General features: G+C 42.3%; 1 protein-coding gene across 1 annotated transcript in view; it reads left to right on the plus strand.

Moving 5' to 3' along the window:
* Positions 1 to 240: 240 nt before the first annotated feature.
* The window catches only part of LOC127422840 (neurotrypsin-like), a 61,843-nt gene continuing 44,540 nt past the window's right edge, over positions 241 to 17,543 (plus strand). Inside the window, exons 1-2 of the mRNA XM_051666640.1 lie at positions 241 to 508; positions 4,473 to 4,515. Coding sequence (XP_051522600.1) covers positions 434 to 508; positions 4,473 to 4,515 — 118 coding nt within the window. The 5' untranslated portion in view covers positions 241 to 433. The remainder of the gene's footprint in view (positions 509 to 4,472; positions 4,516 to 17,543) is intronic.

The raw sequence follows: 17,543 nt of genomic DNA on the forward strand, positions 1-17,543 counted from the left end.
AATGTAATAAACTACAAATAACAAAGAACATCGTTGTAACTGTTCGTTTGGGCATATTTCACATGTTTTCATTTATTTTTTAAATGTTTAATATAATATTTAATATTATTTATCTACATTGTCAGATCTGTACTAAGGCAACAGTGACGCCCAGTTTGTTGGCTGCCGCGAGCGCTCTGAGACGTAGTGCTGCGCGTGGGTATTTTACGAGGGGTGTGTGCGTCCGTGACACTACACTGATTAGACATTACACATCGACCTACGGCGGGTCACAGAGGAGCATATCATCGCTCACCCTTGAAACCAGCGCTTTGAAAGAGCATCCACAACTGTGCCATTCAACCCGCGCGAATACACCCTAATCCGGACCTCTGCCTGACAAAAGGGGGTTCTAATACCGGACAATGACACTGACCCATAACCGGAGATAGTTATGCATCCAAGAGTGTGGAGAATGATGCTCACCCTGGTCGCTGGATTTTCTCTCTGGCTGCCGGCGCTCTCGGAGGTAAGACGCGTCACGCGCCTTTAGGGCTGTTCAATAATAGCATGGAACAAATACACGCGCCCTTCTCCCGTGAGAAAGTAGGTGCATTACATCTGTAAAGGCCATGTGTGCATTATCTTATTTCTATTGATTTGTATTGCCACCAACATAAATTTCGCATGATTAAAAATAGTACCTTTTCAGTCAATTCTAATGCAGCATGTTATATCTGTCAATAGAAGATGTCTGTGCAATAGAAGGCTCACATGCTGTTGAATGGATTCAAGCAAAGCTACCTCCTTCTAAAAGAGGCTCTGACATGCCCTGCTGTGGGGAGGAAATGCTTTAAATGATACACATTAGAAACATAATTTATACAAGCAGACCAATCTCTGCCTTTGGTTATGTGTGCAAATTGAATTAAGCTATTGTTTAAATGTTTGTCTCACTTTTCTTTATCCAGTTTGAATGCAAAGACCAGAACCTGAAACCAAAAGGATTCCATTACAAAAATTAAACATATTGACCCATGTTCTGCTGTAAGACTAATGAGTATGATTATTGCGCTATAATAAAATTAGTGATTTAATATAAGGACTGTTTGAAAAGAATAGCTGATTTTGTGTGCTAATGCATATTTATACATGGAAGTCAGCAAACTAAGATCAGCACAAACTAGACAACCAAAGCCTAAGAAAGATTAAATTGTGAAAAACTGAATAATAGTCATTTTGCCATAATGTTTGCTTAATAGCTCCAAAATGGGGCTCTAAATGTTCTAAGGAAATAGACAGCGTTATTCAACAAATAATTGTACCTTTATCTCAGTTCACATCCACAACAGAACTAGAGCACCTTAACATCTGTTTGGGCGGTAAAACAACAGCACTATGGGAAGGAATTAATGAGTAATGTGCCTGCCATGCTCAATTAGAGACTTTACATTCCTCTTCATTACAGAAATTTTAGAGCAGCAACAAATCTGTTAAAGAGCTTTGCTCCTGAGATGCTGTAACACACCAGATTGATTTTATATATGTGCTTGCGTATTGAAACATGCATTCACAAATAGACTTCTCAAATATTGCTTAGATACAAAGCACCAGCAATTGATCAAAGCACGGCGCATATGTGTTTCAGTCAAGTTCCACAGGCTAGACAACTCCTAGGTTGTTTGTATGCCTTACTGTGTTTGCAGCTGTCGGGAAAACACACCTGGTCGTATGTTTACTCATCTGTGCCATACAAGATATACAGTAAACTCCATTACCATAAACTGTTCCTTGTGTAGAACTGAAAAGGTAATATTAGAGAAAGTGTTTGAAAGCCTACTGGTACTCAAAGACGGTGGTGTCTTTTGCAGAAATCAAGTGTTTTTTCCCAAGGTATGTATTTTGTTATTTTAGGGAAAGCAACATAATCACAGGTCAGCGTCAGTCTGGCCTCTGTTGCTGCCCTGAAATGAGAATAACAGATGCAATTATGGCTTTAACTGACCAGAGTGTGTTGAAATGAGCACAAATATCAGAGTGCTTAACTGAGGCTAGTAATCGATAATGCAATTAGCCAGGCTTGTGGTGATAAATCCCAGATCTGTTTATTGCTTGGTATTATTTACTTCATTAAGTTATGTTTTCATCTACAAACATACACTCTGAGCACTTTATTAAGAACACTATGGTCCTAATAAAGTGCCCAAAGTGGTCTTCTGCTGTTGTAGCCCATTCGCTTCAAGGTTCGACGTGTTGTGCATTCTGAGATGCTATTCTGCTCACTTCAATTGTACAGAATGGTTGTCTGAGTTACTGTAGCCTTTCTGTCAGCTCCAACCAGTCTGGCCATTCTCTGCTGACCTCTCTCATCAATAAAGTGTTTCCGTCTGCAAAACTGCCGCTCACCTAGATGTTTTTTTTTTTTTTTTTTGGCACTATTCTCAGTAAACTCTAGAGACTGTTGTGCATGAAAATCCCAGGGGATCAGCAGTTACAGAAATACTCAAACCAGCCCGTCTGGCACCAACAATCATGCCACAGTTGAAATCACTAAGATTATTATTATTTTTTTTTATATATTTCCCCATTCTGATGGTTGATGTGAACATTAACTGACGCTCCTGACCTGTATCTGCATGATTTTACACTTTGCACTGCTGCCACACGGTTGGCCACACAGGTGTTCCTAACAAAGTGCTCATTGAGTGTATATGCCTGCATGTGTGTTCATGTTTAAAAAATTACAGTCAGTCCAGTGCAGCATATGAACAAGAGGCTTTTAAGTATTTTTAAAGGACTGGTATACCCAGTAAACAAAAGGTTGAAACAGTCCAATGCATCAGCGGTGAATGCTTAGAAAAATAAATCAGTTTCTAGATTATAAGCTGCATGATTTCAGCAATGACGCTCAGCCAGAAAGCTTTAAATCACTTCGGAGAACAGAGTGCAATTGGTTTTAGAAAACTGATGACAAAACCTTTGAGTTACAGCAGTAGTCCTGCCTCCCTGAAAGGCACTCATTGGATTTCAAGTCACAGGAACAGCTTTACTCTCTTACCTTTGCCAGAATGAAGCTCTTTCAGCAATCCTCAGATTTCTAGGTTGTATTCAACCTTAACAGCTCAGACTTTGGGTGAATGGTTTGAAAACCCTTTGTCAGAACTGGGCAATGTATGTGAAGATTGATTTACAGATAAATATTTATAGTTTAAGCTATTATAAATCAGAACTGACAACCTTGGAAATTTAAGTGTTGTAGTAACATCATTTGCAGACTAATCTGAAGTCTTTGTGCAACTACACACAAAGACGTTGACAAGTTAATGTTGTTCATGTCGTTCCAAACCCGTATAACTTACTTTCTTTTGTGGAATACAAAAGAAAAATAATTCATGAATATCCCGGTCTATCTTTTCAATACAATGGCAGTTGATAGTGACTCAAATTCTTTTTAGATTTCATCTTTTTAGCACTAAACAACACTAAACAAGTTCTTGCGTGAACACGCAAGCCACTGTGGACTCTCTCATTGCGCACATGAATATATAACGGATGTCTTAAAAAATTACTAGCATTTTGTTCCTAAACCAAACCTATTGTACGGTATGCTTTCAGAAGACTTGGAATATGACGCATAAGTCGCATGGACTACTTTTAGTATACTTTTAGGTCCTTTTTCAGGCTTTAAATTGAGTCGTTATTAACTGCTATTGTACTGAAAAGACAGACCACAAAGTTTCCTTGTGTTCTGCAAAGAAAGAAAGCCATGCGTTTTTGGATCGACATGAAGGTTAAAAAAGTAAGGTAGAATTTTCATTTTTACCAAATTATTCCTTTAAGGAGCTATTTTGACATAATTTGTCCATTAAAGGGATAGTTCACCCAAAAATGAAAATTATCTCATCATTTGTTCACTCTCATGCTATTCCAGTATGACTTTCTTTCTTCTGCAGAACACAAACAAACATTTTTAGAAGAATATCTCAGTTCTGTAAGTCTAAACAATGCAAGTGAATGGACCAGACCTTTGAAGCTCCAAAAATCACATAATGGCCACATAAAAGTAATCCATAAGACTCCAGTGGTTTAATCCATATCTTCAGAAGCGATATCATAGGTGTAGGTGAGAAACAGATCAATATTTAAGTCCTTTTTTACCATACCAATTAAAATACTAAACTCGTCTGCTATTTACACTTCAGTGGCAGTGCAGTGTGAATAAAAGCGGAAATAAAATGTCTAAAGAAAAAATATTAACAGATGATATCTTTGTTCCCTGTAATGCTGTCAGGGAGAACTTGCACAGTTTCCTCTGAGTCAAGTGGAAGCGTAGGCAGACACAAGATGTACCGATGTTCAAATGTCTGTCATCTCTAAGAAGATAAAACTCCACTTTTCAAGAAAAACAGACACTTTATTGCACCGAACAAATCACTTCATAATTCTGTCAGCTTCCCACATTTTGAATCTTTTCTTTTTTTCCCTCCCTGCAGGTAAACGGTGATGACAGCTACCTGAATGCAGTGCAGAGTACAGGTGAGACAATATGTCCCATCACTGTAAACTAAAAAGATACTTGGGGGACCATTTGGGATTCAAAAACAGAACCCTTAAAGGGATAGTTCACCCAAAAATGAAAATTCTCTCGTCATTTATTCACTCTCATGTTGTTCCAAACCCAAATTACTTTCTTATGTGAAACACAAAAAAAGAGATGTTATGTATAATGTTAGCCTCAGTCACAATCCACTTTCTGTCACAGTTGTGTTGCAGAGAAGAAGGACCCAAATGCAGAGATGGAACAAAAATACTTTATTAAGCAAACTACAAAAAACAACATAAACCTCTCACAGTGGAGGGAAAAAGGCAAACCAAAACAGAACAGGAATATAACGAGAACACAGATAAAAATAAAACTGACCAAAGACTGGAAGATAACACAGATTGACTAGACCGACTAGACTGACTAACACACAAAACAACTGAGCACAGGACAAAACAGAAGGAAGCTAATATAGGGAGAGGTATCAAGAGACAGGTGACACGGCTGATGAGCTGATAGGAGTAATTGGTGATGTCATGGCAACGGGGCTAGCATACAGCACGTGGCTGTCACGGTTCCAGTGAGTTCATCGGTCTGTTCTGTTTGTTTTGATATTTCTCTCCCTCGTGTGTCTCTGGTGCTGGTGCTGTCGGCATGCGTGATCAGAGTTTCCATGGGAACACTGATTGTTTCCATGGGAACGCTGATCACGCCACTAATTAGCATGCTAGTAGCACCTGTCTTTCCACTAATTCACTGCTAGATTGTTGTTTGGTGTTGAAGTAACTTACCTCACTCTCTCTGCCTAGTTGGTCCTGTCTCGTGTATCTGTTTTGGTTTCCCATCTCTACCCGTGTGTCGGGAGTGTGGTTGCCTTCCAGTTTACTGTACGCCTGTTCTCTTCGTCCACATATCTTCAACGGAGGATTCGTCACGAATCTGCTCCTGACTACCACAATGCATACACTCGCATACAAACACACTCTTCACAAAGGATTCCTTACGGATCTGCTCAGTGCGCGGTCGACGTGCACTCATCAACAAACACACTCATCACCTTCTACTGCAGTCGGTGCCAGGATCTTCACACTTCATCTGGATCTGCTGAAGTCAGGATTTATTGTTAATAAAAACCTTTGAACTGTTCCTCTGCTCTTGGGTCTCTTTGTCTCGCCTTTGTGACAGTGGGACCTGCAGACACAAGAGGAAGAGAAACAAACAGGAAAACAAGCAGACATGACAATCTAACAGAGTCAGACTGTGACACTTTCATTGTATGGAATAAAGTCACTATGAGTCTATCCTAACTATCCTAACACTGCATGATGTAATGGTTAGTTAAATAATTATATTCAATTAGCAATGTTTTCTCCCTGCTCTCTACGACTCTGCACCGACCTGCAACCTTTTGCTGTGTCGCAACCCTCCGGTTGAGAACTACTGGTGTAGAGCTTTTACAAAAGAATTCTGGAGAACCCCAAATTGTGGCTCAAGTATCTTTTCATTTTTACAGTGCTCTGTCTCTTTGGTTAGAGTCATATTTCACTATATCACATTCTCTCAGCTTTGAATGTGTTATTAATGAGGCGATGAAGATGGATTTGAGATTGGTTGTCTTATACAAATCATTCATCAATTCCCCTAGAGCTCCAAAATATGACATTTACTCTACATCACTGGCGTTTACAGGTTGCTGGATATTGCCAGTGTGGCTGGTTAATAAGGGCATCCACCCTGTGATGGTGTCACATCATTTTGAGCTTTGTCAGATTTTTGCCCTCATCTCGCTCTCATTCAGTTCGACAGCATGAAATTCCCCCATACCAATCCCAGAGTGATAATGACTCTCAGTGCTTTGATGTAACCACATCAAGACAGATAAACAGCCCAGTCTGGCCCAGCCAATCAGACGGCTTCATGGGGCCAGGAATGGAAAGGGCTTAGATTGAGCGATTTGTGCCTTGGTTTTCTCCGCTCAATGAAAATTCAGTATTAACAATGCCAGAAGCATGCCTCATACATCAAAAGAAATGGGTCAGCTTATGATTTTATAGTTCCTTTGAAAGTTTGTTGTGTGGTTAGAATGGGTCTTATAGATCTAGGTGACCAAGTTTAGACCAAGAAAAAAAATTATATTTTGATTTAGTGATAGTATCTAGGTCCAGATGGAATCTGTATATTTATTTCATATTTTCTTTTCTGGTTTTGAGGGAAAATCTGGGAAATTCTGTGGAGTAGATTTAAACATGGTAGAATGTGTCAAACAGAGCTGAAGGGCCCCTCAAAAAAGGAATTATGCAGATCAGTCAACGGTGCAAACGCACCCACAAAATCTGTGCTGAATGCAATTTACACAGCACAATCCTGATCTTGCGGGCCGGTTCTGAATGCTATATAGCAGACCACCATGATCTGGCACACTCTGCCTGGATTGTACAGCATTGCTCTAGTACTGTGATCCAGACACTTTATTTATCTCTTTAACATCCTGAAAGTGTGCTTGACTACACCGCTCATCTTGATATATGCCAGGTTATAATGCTCCTCTCCAACAATTGATCATTATTAGTTTCATTTCTACTGCCATAATTGATGTAAAACCTACACAAACATCTCTTTATTTAAATAAAATGTATCGCCTGCTGCACTGTTAACTGCACCGGGTAAACAGCACAGAGTTTTGTGAAAAAAGTGTGATCTATAATAATCTTTAATCTCTAGTTACAATGTGAAAGACTAACCCAAGGTCAATATGAACAATGTGAATCATGAAGCAAGATAACCTAGGATTACCTTAATCCAGGGTTAATAATGGCCTTTGGTTAACAATTAAAAGTGTGAAAAGCCCATAAGAGTACAACACTGTTATTAATAGCTAAAAGCATAATCAAATTAGCCCAAATATTGATCATGAATTAACAAACTATGGGCAAGGGATGTGTACAAATTTGTGAATGACTGGCGGTTGATTTCTGCTGAAAGCTGTGGAGCTTTCTATGAGGTTCTGTGTGCGCGGATTCCTAAGAAACAATGTGCAACAATTGTATAAAATGATGCGCTGAAATGCTCTATGTCCACACTGCCATTTTCAAACTCTTAAATCCCCATACTGCACATGTGAAAAATTGCCATTCCATTTACACTCTGAAATGCAATTGTCCTCAGGTTCCATTGCCGGACATCAATTCCAAGTAAACGTCCTGGTTACTTTCATAACCTCCATTCCCTAATGGAGGGAACGAGACGTTGTGTCGATGTCATGACACTAGGGGTCCCTATACAAAACGGCATGACAAACTGAACTGTATTATGTGGACTGGCGGTGCGAGACGGGCAGACCTTGTGTGCCTCGTAGCCAGCACATCCGGCTGCTCTTACAGGCGTCACACGGTCCCCTGCACCTTGGGGACGGGTTGACTGCCCAAAAATAGGGACCGGCTGACCCAGCCTCTTATTTTTTCTCCCCAAAAAGAACAAAATCGTTCAGCTGGGGGCCATGTAGTGGTCCGTGTCGGGGGGTGTCCCTCTGAAGGGGAGGACACCACGGAGACCACACCCCACCCGGAGGGGGGGGTATTTGAGTGGAAATATGTCACATGGTCTTACCGAGTTTTGTCGGAAGTATCTCATGTGGAGAAGTCCCGTGGTAGGTCCTTCCCGAGGGGGGAGGAGCTCTACAAACACAGTGACCAGGGGCAGAGGGACCTCTGCCCAAGGAAGACGCGGTTTACCAACAGGGAAACCATTTTGCGGAAGATTCATCACACAGGATTACCTACGGGCAACCAACGCATGTGGAGCACCTATCCTAGCACAGGGCCTAGTTAGCACACGTACTGGGCCGGCAGCGAGTTTCTCCAAAAACCCGCCTGCCACAGGGCTAAGGAGGAAGGTCATACAGGGTCCACAACTTTGTGAACATGACTGGGAGTCAAAGCGCACGTCTTCACCTCAGGGAGGGGAAAGGCGCTATGTGCAAGCAGTACACCCAGCCAGCTGTCCTGGAACTTACCTGCTCCTACCTGACAACACATGGGACGAGACACGGGAGATTGTAAAACCTCACAAAGGTGTTGAGTGTTGCCCAGCCCACTGCTCTGCAGATGTCTGCTAAAAAGGCGCCATTGGTCAGGACCCAGGAGGCCGCCACACTCCTAGTAGAGTGGGCTTGTAGCCCCAAGGGGGGCAGCACGTCCTGGGCATGATATGCCATAGCGGTGGCATCAATGACCCAGTGGGCGATCCTCTGTTTGGAGACAGCGCTCCCGTTCCGCTGTCCATCAAAGCAGACAAAGAGCTGCTCTGAGCTTCTAAGGCTCTGCATGCAATCCAAATAGATGTGTAAAGCATGCACCGGACACAGCAACGCCAAGGCTGGGTCTGCCTCCTCCTGGGGCAACGCTTGCAGGTTCACCACCTGGTCCCAAAACAGGGTCGTGGGAACCTTGGGAACATAGCCTGGTCGGGGTCTCAGGATCATGTGAGAGTAGCCCGGACCAAACTCCAGGCACATTTAGTTGACAGAGAACGCCTGCAGGTCCCCTACCCTCTTGATGGAATTTAACGCAGTCAGGAGGGCAGTCTTCAAAGAGAGTGCCTTTAGCTCAACTGACTCCAGGGGCTGGAATGGAGCTCCCTGTAGGCCCCAAAGGGCCACAAAGAGGTCCCACGAGGGAATGAGGCGCAATCTGGGGGGATTCAACCTCCTAGCACCTCTCAGGAACCTGACGATCAAGTCGTGCTTCCCCAAATACTTACTGTCTACTGCATCGTGATGTGCCGATATAGCGACTACATACACCTTCATGGTGGAGGGGGACAGCCACCCCTCCAGCCTCTCCTGCAGGAAGGAAAGCACCGATCTGACTGCGCATCTCTGAGGGTCTTTGCGTCGGGAAGAACACCACTTAGCGAACAGACGCCACTATAAGGCATACAGGCATCTTGTAGAGGGAGCTCTGGCCTGAGTGATCGTGTCTACCACTGCAGGTGGTAAGACACTTAGGTCTTCCGCATCCCATCCAAGGGCCAGACATGGAGGTTCCAGAGGTCTCTGGACCTATCTTTCAGAAGCGGAGAGATAGCAACCACAACCAGGAATAATACACAAACGAAAAGGCATCTTGAAAAAGACGCTTCGTAAGTGCCACACTTTTAGTAGGAAAATATACACTTTGTGAGGAAAGAATATACTCTTTTAGCTGCTGAAGCGCCCAGGGGTGTTCTCTGCACAACGCCTGCGCAAGAGGGGGAGAAACCACTGTAATGCGCCGTAAATCCAACAGCTTCACTGGATATTAGAGGTGAATGGATCAGCAGAGTAATTCAGCTCACTGAACACAACCGCTCGGCTCCGAAGAGAAAATCTGAATGAGTGGTTGCAAGCCAGCTCCTTTTATACCCATATGTCAGGGGGAGTTGCATGCAAATTCCACTCGCCAATTCCCATTGGCCTTTTCTCAAAGATCAGAGGTGTTTGGGGCTCCCAAGGGCGACCCCTAGTGTCACTACATCAACACAACATCGAGTGAGTGACAGATAGGGAACTTCCTGTTGCCTTTGAAGGAATGCAGTGTGAAGGTTGCACAAAGTAACATTTATCTTTAACAACGCTTTTAAAGTTAATAGCAGGCAAACATACCGCTACAACATGGGCTGCCATCTTGATTGTTTTGGGTTATATGGAAAGGGTTGGGAAGGTTACTTTTGAAATGTATTCCACTACAGATTACAGAATACATGCTGTAAAATGTAATATTTATCGTATTCCGTTTGATTACTCAAGGTCAGTAACGTATTCTAAATACATTGTATTACTTCTTCAGCAGTGGTAGATTTTTTCTCTTGTTTTGTTTATAAAAACTCTGCCAGTACAGTAAGACAAAGTACACATTAAAAATACATTCTCTGAAAAACCGAAATATCTTATGCAGTGTTGTTTCTAAAACAAGATAAATCAAATTGATCTTGTTTTAAGGATTTTTAGATATTTTTACAGGAAAACAATACAAAAATTATTATCAAAAATAAGATTTTTGCCCTAATATCAAAGGTCTTACTAGAATAAAGAAATTATGATACAACATGAATTTTCTTGATAAAAAAATATGATCGTCCCTGGTAACGTGCATGTAAAATGGCTAGAAAAAGCATTTTAGCTTAGTGTAAAGCTGACAATTTACACAAGGTTTATTTCTATTTCTTCTGCTCCAAACTTATTTCAAACGTACTTATCTGTCTGCTCGTATGAATGTAACACTTCATAAGAAAGTGTTTCACCGCTGTTCAAATGCACTTTGGATCGCATCATTTATATGTACACATTTTTCCATCTGAAAGGACTAAATATTAAATGAAATAAGTGATAATAAAATGCAAAGTAATCTCTTCAGTAATCAAAATACTTTTTTGAATGTAACTGTATTCTAAATACCAATTATTTAAATTGTAACTGTAGTGGAATAAGATGGTGTTTTTCAAATTTATCCACTTGGGAGAGTGTTTTCGAAAAGCTAAATTTTTGCTGTCAAAAACGCTTTGTAAGTTTGGACGGAAGTGGAACAGTAATTCCAGTGAAAATCTTCAGTGAACATGAAGCAAGTTTTACTGGTAAATAATTTTTTTTTGGATGTGGACCTTGAATGCAACATGGATTCTTTAGTGGATCTTGTGATGAGGAGGAGGGCGTGGCCGGGCCGTAATGGAGCAGCTGATCAGCGGAAGAGCGAGATAAGGGGCAGCCGGAGACGCCGGTTCGAGAGAGAGAAACGCATGCGGCCGCTTAGTGTGTGTCTGTTTGTTTAAGTTTTATATTGTTTTAAGTTTAAAATTGCAGAGTCCTCACCACTGCCATCCGCCAGGGGAGCAGCTGCGGCCGTCTGCCTGGAGACGGAGGGGTCGCTGCCAGCCGCCGTGAGCCAAAGGAACCGCGGCCGTCTGCCGAGAAGGGGAGGAGCAGTTCCGTCTGCCAGGGGCCGGAGGACTCACTGCTGTCCACCGGGGGAGGAGCGAGCTGGTGTCCACCAGAGGGCGGAGGAGCGGTTGAGGACCGGGCGACAGCGCGTCCAGGAGCTGGCAAGCAAGTGCTTCTCTCTCTCTCCCCTCTCTCTCTCTTTGTCTTCGCTCGCCCTTTCCCTCTCCCCATGCATCCCCTTGTCTCTCCCCCAGGTTCACAGGAGGCGGGGTGGACCACCGACTGACAGAACGGCAGAAAGGGCAGCGTCTCCCCTCCAGAGATGGGGGGGGGATAGTTATTCAGACCGGTGGTGCCCCGGCCTATTATTGTTAATAATAATAATACAATTAAAATAGTTATATTATACAATTATACAATTTCAGTCAAAATTTCTTAACTTTACAAACTTCTGGCTTTTGTTTTGGCGAAACACTCTGAGAAGCAGCGCATGATCATGAGCCCATCATTAGCCTTGCGCGTACAATGAGTGTTTCAGCATCAGAGCTGAGCTCATTCACTGAAGTGCGCTGCGCATGCAGACTATATACAGTATTTACTTATTAAACTCATAATTTGTGATTCACAAAACTATTGTATGTCTTTAAGAGACTTTAAATATAATGCACAAGTTATATGGACTACTTTATTGGTGATTTTATGCTTCTTTTCTCCCCAATTTTGGAATGCCCAATTCCCACTACTTACTAGGTCCTCATGGTGGCACATTTACTCACCTCAATCCGGGTGGCGGAGGACAAGTCCCAGTTCTCTCCGCTTCTGAGACAGTCAGTCCACACATCTTATCACGTGGCTCACTGTGCATGACGCCGTGGAGACTCACAGCATGTGAAGGCTCATACTATTCTCCGCTATCCACGCACAACTTACCACGCTCGCATTGAGAGTGAGAACCACTAATCATGACCATGATAAGGTTACCCCATGTGACTCTACCCTCCCTTGCAACCGGGCCAATTTGTTTGCTTAGGAGACCTGGCTGGAGTCACTCAGCACTCCCTGGATTCGAATTCGTGACTCCAGGGGTGGTAGTCAGCGTCAATACTCGCTGAACTACCCAGGCCATGATTTTACACTTCTTTAATGCAATATTGGTGCTTGTCAGTAATGACCATGACACACAATAATACACAATATTGGAGCACTGGAAAATGCTGATTAGGCAACTCAGCACCGGGTGTGCATCCTCTCGGCCTGGCCACACCCTCCTCCTCGTTACACACCCCCACCACCCGATTCAGGCCTGGGAAACCTCCGGTCTGACTTACCCGCCCCCTTCCTGGAGGGCAGGATTCCATCATTGGCTGGTCTTCCCCTCCTCCTGAGTACCTGGGTTGGATGAGGGGATGGGAGAGAGAAAGAGAGACAGAGAGAGAGAGAGAAAATAAAAGAAAAAACTCCGGCTCCCAACCACGTCGCCATTCGGTCCTCAGCCAGCTGTCCAGTGATCCACCGCGACGCCGGGAGATGGCTCTGAATTCCACCTCCTGCCTGCCGGCAGCTGCTCCTCCATCCCCTGGCTGAGGCAACGGCTCCTCCGCTTCCTGTCAGATGGCAGCAGTTCCTCCGCATCCTGGTGGAAGGCAGCGGTTTATCCATCCCCTGGCGGACGGTAACAGCTCCTCCACCTCCTGGCAGACGGTAATGGCTCCTTCGTCTCCTGGCGGACCGCTCCAGTACCATTGAAACAAACCTCTCCTCAGCAGCGCATCTTCCTCCAGTCCCGGGTTTCGGCACCAATGTAACAGGAGCCGGATCCACGTTCAACAAGACTTTTAATAAAACACTGACGAAGACTTAACATAAACAAAAGCGCACACACACGAATACAGCTGCGTGCGTCTCTCTCTCTTTCTCTCTCTCTCTCTCTGGTGTCACCGGCTCCTCCTTTTATCTCTCTCCTGCTGATTGGGCAACTCAGCGCCGGGTGTGTATCCTCTCGGCCTGGCCACGCCCTCCTGCTTGTCACAGAGTGATCGCTTTTGGGGATGTGAACTCTATTGTTCAAAATAAACAATGCTTTTTCTTCAAGTGAGTGTTTTTTTTTTTTTGTTTTTTTTGTTTTTTTCTGTTTACATTTTTGGCCAAGATTTTCTGACTTTTTTCTCTTTCGTGCAAAAACTGAAAATAGCATTTTGTTCCATTTTCAGCCGAAATTTTGGTGAATCCCTAATTGCATATGGAGCCTTTGTTACTCTACATGCAGCATGTTCAAACTTTGAAAAAAAAAAAAAAAAAAAAAAAAACAGGGTGTATTGCACATTAACACAGAATATCTTGCACTGAAGCTTGGTACAGTACATGAAAACCATAAAAAATAGACCTCAATCATTTCTATTTTTCTTTGGGGAAACAAATGCCAGTACTAATGTGAACACTCTAATACAGTCATGTTGCTTCCTGTCGCCCATTGGTGCCACACCATGCATCTGCTTCCTCACTTATTTTACACGCCACAGCACGTTGTGTGAACCGTATCAAATATTCATTGTGGTGGGGAAATGGATTATTTGGGGAGGGAGAATGAGCTCTCCTATGGCGCAGAGCTGAGAGCGTGTGTGTCCAAGTATGCCATACAGATGCTTTGCGTAAATGACTTGATTTCTGCTGCCATTCGTTCTGCCAATGTGGTTCCATTAGCTCAGAGCGGCGCAGAGGTTGACAGTGGTTGAAGGTGATTGCATTCCAGCCAAAGTGCTCTAATACGGTGCACTTAATTCTTTTGATTTCTTGTTTTGTTCTTTTATTCTTTTAAAAAAAGTATTTTTTCCACCTGTGACCCACTGCTAACTGTATATTGTGTTAGTTCCATTATATCTATAAGAACCTATGATTGTTCAAATTTGATAGTCCCCATAGAAAAAAGAAAATCACAAATGAGATCTCTTTAAAGGGAGAGCAAATTGAGCCTAAGTCTCCTATCAGAATTTCTCTTGAGGAAAATACTCCTGTAATCTCACATGCATCTCCTCTAGAGTTTTAGAAGAGATCTCAGCAATACCTCAAACTGTGCTCTCAGGTTTGTATAGCTACCAATGTATGAAATCAAATAAGATTTCAATATGAACTCAAACATTTCTCATCAAAGCCTAGTGTTATTCACATTTATTTTATAAATCTATACTCTTACTTTATGACAATATCATGTGTCTATTTTTTATTTCATCAAAGGCATTTTAGGAGAAACATCTGAGACAAAGTTGATTCCTAAATGAAACATAACAAATCTTCATTAAGTCCCATGAATGAAAGAGCAAACTCTGAACAATATATTGTTTTTTAGCATCTGTAGCTTTGAATGATAGCTTAATTTTTTATTTTTTTTTTTGCAAACAATTTTGGATGTCTCTTTTTTTTTTTTTTTTTTCGTCTAAGCTTTAATTGAACCACTTATAATGCGTAAAATAGTATTTTTTACTCGTAAGGTAATTTCTTTATCATTCTTTTTGGAATTCAACATAATAAATAAATAAATAAATATATGTTAGCTCTCTTCCTCCCCCTTCAGTGCTCTGTGCCAGTCTTTGCTACAGTATCTCAAACAGCTTTGTTGTTTCATCCCCCACCTTATGTGTGTCAGATCTGTTCGCTTTAGAATGGAGAAGACTGTCAGAATAAAAAGATTTTATGAGGCTGACTTACTAGTACATTGGCAATGTTGATGTTTCAAGGAAAAGCTTGTTTTAAACTGAGGAAACATATAATGTAATCAGATTTATTGCAAAGCATGCGAGTCTCCATCTATCTATGTTTCCTGGTACCATCCCCTCCCCCAACTCTCTTTCTCATGTTGTAGGAGTCATTAACACCTGGAGATCAGCCATTTTTCTTGCATCGTAATGGAATGGGATTGAAATCTCCATCCTGAGCCTGTAACATGCTGAGTAAGCATGGCTGGCTCCTCATGCAGGTCCTGATGCCTGTGTTTTACACTCTTTATAACCTGACCTACCCAGTCTTTCCCGTTAAAATTCTCTTTGCTTCTGTCTATAGACCTTTTCACATTTCTGGGTTTTGGAACGCTGAAGTAAAGTATTGCATGGCAAACTTCTATAGTGGTGAATGTGAGACCACAACAAATATTATTTTTGTAACCAATTTGTTCTAACAGCAATTACGTTTCCACGACTTTTCACAAGAGGCAAAAAAAATAAATAAAAAATTGAGTGGATGATTACAGCAGTCAGAAGAGAGGAGATGACAAATTTACTGTCACTCCCATAGCAGCTGTTTTAGAAACCCCATCTCAGCTGTGAAATTATTTCTAGGGTAAAATAACACATGGCACAATGTTATAAATTTACTCTGAATAATAAAAAATTTTAAAATATAAAAAAGTTTGCTAGATGTACATTGCTAAATAAGGCGGAAAAGTGTCACCACAGTCTGTGAAAAACGTCTGTTGTCAAGTTTACTCTTTCATGACGCAGAAGATGTGTATTTCACCTGTTCTCTTTTATAAAATGATTCAAAGATCATCCAAATGTATCTTACAGGTGAAGTGTGTCATTTCTGTGGCAATAAGAGATAAATAGATTTTTACATTTTCTGAAAAAAATTTGCCCATGCAAAAGTCGCTGCCATTAGGGACTAAAAACGGAAACTGAAAATGAACAGCTTTTTTGGCAGCACGTAACCAAAAACAGAAACAAAGTCACTTTCTATTGTTCTGGAGTGAAAAATGTATTTTTAAATTCTGGTAATCGGTTAATAACCGGTTAATCTGTTCTGATCTTTTTTTATGAAACCAAAGACCAGGGTTTATAACAGCAAATTTTCTGTTGCATGGTTAATTTGCACTGTTAAAAATGCACAAAAAATATTAGAGGTTAAAAGTACATTTCTCCATTGTTTTTCTTCACTGTATTATTGTTAGATACGATGCATTAATAAAGATTTTAACCAGTTGTATATTTGAAATATTATAATTATTTTAGAGATATATTTAATATTGAGGATAAATTTATTGAAAAATATGTTATTAACCATTCTTTTATTTCATTCTAGCCAGTTACCATTTGGTAAGGAGGCTGCAGAATGCCAGAACAGGAATGGAAAAATTTGCTCAGTACGAACCAAAATGAAAAACATCCCTGTTATGTTGTGTGGTTTTTAGTGTGTTGCTATGCAAATTTTGGGTGGTTGCTAGGGCGTTGCTACATTGTTGCTGGGGTATTCTGTGTGGTTGCTAAAGAGTGCCTACAACCCCTTTAGCTGTGACTATATTCACAATAAAATACTGCGTTGAGTGCTTTTTGCTTTTACAAAACGGCTACATTATAATAAGTCAAGTCATTTTTATTTGTATAGTGCTTTTCACAACACACACCGTTTCAAAGCAGCTTTACAGAAAATCATGCTTTGACAAGGAGGAGGGATAATCAGCCAAGGAGAGGGATAAGTGCAGCGGAATGTGGCAGTTCGGGAGAGAGAGAGCCACACGCAGCTGCTGTGTGTGTATTTGTGTTTGTGTCTTTTTGGTTAAATTAAATATTATTTTGAATGTTCAGCTGGCTCCCACCTCCTCCTTTCCCATTTTAACCTTGTTACATTGGTGCCGAAGCCCGGGAAGGAGGAGGGATGCGTTGTCGTGGAGTCCTCACCACTACCAGCCAACCCAAAGGAGCAGCTGCAGCCGTCTGCCGGGAGACGGAGGAGTCTTGCCGACTGGCTGTACGTGGAGGAACGGCTGCCGTCCGCGAGGGGAGGAGGGGCTTGCTGCCGGCCACCTGGAGTTGTGGAGCCGCTGCCAGGGGCGGAGGGCGGAGGGGCTCCCTACCGGCCGCCAAAATGCGGAGGGGCGTTCCATCCACCATTGGTCGGAGGACTTGCTCCGGTCCGCCCAGGGAGGAGCAACTGTCGTCCGGCAGAGGTTGGGGAGTGCCGTGTATCTGGGCGCCGGCAAACCAGGTTATTCCTCTCTCTCCTCTCTCTCTCGCTCCACTTTGCCCTTTCCCTCTCATCTTTTTTTTTTTCCCCTCCCCTCGTCCCCCTCCCCAGACCTAGAGAGGCGGGGAAAAGCCTGCCGGCATGGCCAGAAAGGCAGCC

The sequence above is a fragment of the Myxocyprinus asiaticus genome, chromosome 32 (assembly GCF_019703515.2).
Source record: "Myxocyprinus asiaticus isolate MX2 ecotype Aquarium Trade chromosome 32, UBuf_Myxa_2, whole genome shotgun sequence".
Lineage (NCBI taxonomy): Eukaryota > Metazoa > Chordata > Actinopteri > Cypriniformes > Catostomidae > Myxocyprinus > Myxocyprinus asiaticus.